General features: G+C 37.3%; 1 protein-coding gene across 1 annotated transcript in view; it reads right to left on the bottom strand.

Annotated features, from left to right (window-relative positions):
* LOC103606698 (brefeldin A-inhibited guanine nucleotide-exchange protein 2-like) overlaps positions 1-2,745 on the bottom strand; it is a 35,967-nt gene that overhangs the window by 15,283 nt on the left and 17,939 nt on the right. The window contains exon 11 of the mRNA XM_008591252.1: positions 1,121-1,235. Coding sequence (XP_008589474.1) covers positions 1,121-1,235 — 115 coding nt within the window. The remainder of the gene's footprint in view (positions 1-1,120; positions 1,236-2,745) is intronic.

The raw sequence follows: 2,745 nt of genomic DNA, 5'->3' as shown, positions 1-2,745 counted from the left end.
AAAAAAAAAAAAAAAGAAAAAAAAAAAAAAAAAAAAAAAAATACTGCTCAATTTCACTAATAATCAAAAAATTGCAAAATTAAATTATTCCAAAGAATACAAAATTTTATCTAGTTATTTCTAAAGATCATGTGAACAGGTACAACTTTAATGGACAGCAATCTCGAAATATCTGTCAAAATGACAAATGCACTTATCCATTGACCACACAATTCTATTACTAGAAATTTATTATATAAACTCACAAATGGAATATGTATTAGTTATTCAATGCAGTATTGTTTGTAACAGCAAAAGGTTAAAATAATATAAATATCCATTAGTAGGGACCCAATTGAGCAAATAAAAGTGTCTACAGACTGGGATAATATATAATAGTATAAAAGAACGTGAAAGCTCTTTAGGTATTGATTTTGAATAATCTCTAAGATATATTAAGTGTAAAAAGAATAATGCACAGTATTCCGTAATTTGTATAAAAAGGAATGGAGAATTCATATATAACCTTTTATATACAAGGATACTTCCAAACGTTCGTGGAAAGATTCGTATTATCTTTTTTTTCAGCTCTATACCTGAAGATCATATTATCTCTCTCTTTTTTTTTTTCCTTTTTTTGTCTTTTTTCGTGTCCGGCAACAGATCGCAACCCTCAGTGTTGCGCCCGTACCGGACCAGGACCAGCAACGAGATCGCAACCCTCGGTGCTGCGCCCGCACCTTGCTCAGCCAGTGAGCAGGAACCGGTCTGTATGTGGGATCCGAACCCTCGGCGGGAGCACCACCGCGCTCTCAAGCGGCGCACTGTAGCAGTGCGCCACCGGGCCGGCCCCATATTATCTCTTAATGCTATTTTTCCACAAACTTTTGGAAGTACCTTCCTATGTGTCCGTATGTAAATATATATGTGTATGAGCTTGCTTGCATATGGATAAAATGATCTGTAAAGGTACATGAGAAACTGGCAACATTGGCTGCCACGGGGAAGGGAACTGGTAGACGGAGGCACAGGGCTAAAGGTGGCTTATGTTGCCCCTTTTATGCCTTCTGAATATTTGAACCATGTAAGTGGTTTAAAACAAATGAAAACAAGCAAAAAACGTTAAATAAAGTGGCCTTACTTGCATATGGTCCACCCTTCCAACTGTCATCGGTTGGGTTAGAGAGCTGGCTCTGGCCTCTCTCAGAGGCATTTTTATCTATGCTGCTTAAAGACTGGCGGTCGAGATCCACATCCTAAATGCAAATCAGAGAGAAATACAACGGTCACTTCTCTTCATCCATAATTCAGCACCTGGGCAGAGATATGCCTGTTTTAACACTACTGGCCCAGCTTGACTCTGAGTGCCTTGCTCAGCTCAAAGTAAAATTATACTGCAAGCTTAATATAGCATTTCTCAAGGGCTGCAATGGAGAGACTAAGAATTTTAATTATTTCTCCCCACCCCCATTAAAATTTCACACTTTCCTGTTCCAACTCAGAGGACATTTCTCTACATATTACAATTTAACAATGAGTGTGACACATTTTTTTTGTGACAAATTTTTAATGAGATCAAGTTCAAAAATAAATTAGTAGTGCAGTAGCTATGTAGCTATTTTCAAGTCAATACAGAAGACAGAATTAAAAAAGAAAATACTTAAATAATGTTTCATTTTTAAATTGCCGCATCCCAAAAGCCTTTTAAAATCTAATGGCCTTAGAGTTATTTGTGAATAGACGTTAATAGTTCATCCCCCTGCCTCTATAAATCAAAGTATTATTATTATTTTTTTTGTGTGTGACCGGTAAGGGGATTGCAACCCTTGGCTTGGTGTCGCCCGCACCGCGCTTAGCCAGTGAGCGCACCGGCCATCCCTATATAGGATCTGAACCTGCGGTGGGAGCATCGCTGCGCTCCCAGTGCCACACTCTCCCAAGTGAGCCATGGGGTTGGCCCTCAAAGTATTATTTTAAAGTGAAATTTGAATTGGTTAGAACATGGTATTATAACACTAAGGTCAAAGGTTTCAGATCCCCATACTGGGGCCAGCCACCAAAACACAACCAAACAAGTGAAATCTTAATTAAAACCTCACACAAAAAACAAGAACTACCATTTCTCTGGTGGAGAGGAAAGCACTACTTATTTAGGAGGCATTAAGGAAGGATAGTCACACCAAAGTGCTATTTATAACAGTGAAACACTATAACTGGCCTGAGAGTCCAACAAGGGAGAATTAAAGAAATTATAATTTGCAGGCACTGAAAAGGCTGTTCTCAAAGGAGAGTTAAGAATATGGAAAAATGCTCACAATGTTGTTAATAAATTATGTGCCAAGTGATCCCTCATTTCACACATGTGTGGGTCTACTAGGTGTGTATAACCACACAAAGAAAAAGCCAGAAATGTAAACTGTTTTTTATTGGGTGAGGTAACTTATTTTCTTAATACTTTTCTGTACTTTGACAAAAAATATGTTAATGGACATATACAGTTTTCATTTATTTTTGTTTGTTCATTTACTTATTTATTTATTTTTTAGGTGGCTGGCCAGTATGGGGCTTTGAACCCTTGACCCTGGTGTTATAACACTGCATTCTAACCAACTGAGCTAACCAGCCAGCTCCCCTAACATGTACTGTTTTTAGATCTCATAACCTTGTTTACTCACTTCCCATCCAAAAGGTAAAAGCTATATAGGCTGATTAATATTTTACTAAGATATGAGAAGAAAAGACAACCAAAAAAAAAAAATAATCCTA

Source organism: Galeopterus variegatus, unplaced genomic scaffold (genome assembly GCF_000696425.1).
Source record: "Galeopterus variegatus unplaced genomic scaffold, G_variegatus-3.0.2 Scaffold6787, whole genome shotgun sequence".
NCBI lineage: Eukaryota > Metazoa > Chordata > Mammalia > Dermoptera > Cynocephalidae > Galeopterus > Galeopterus variegatus.
This window is presented reverse-complemented; position numbering and strand designations above follow the sequence as displayed.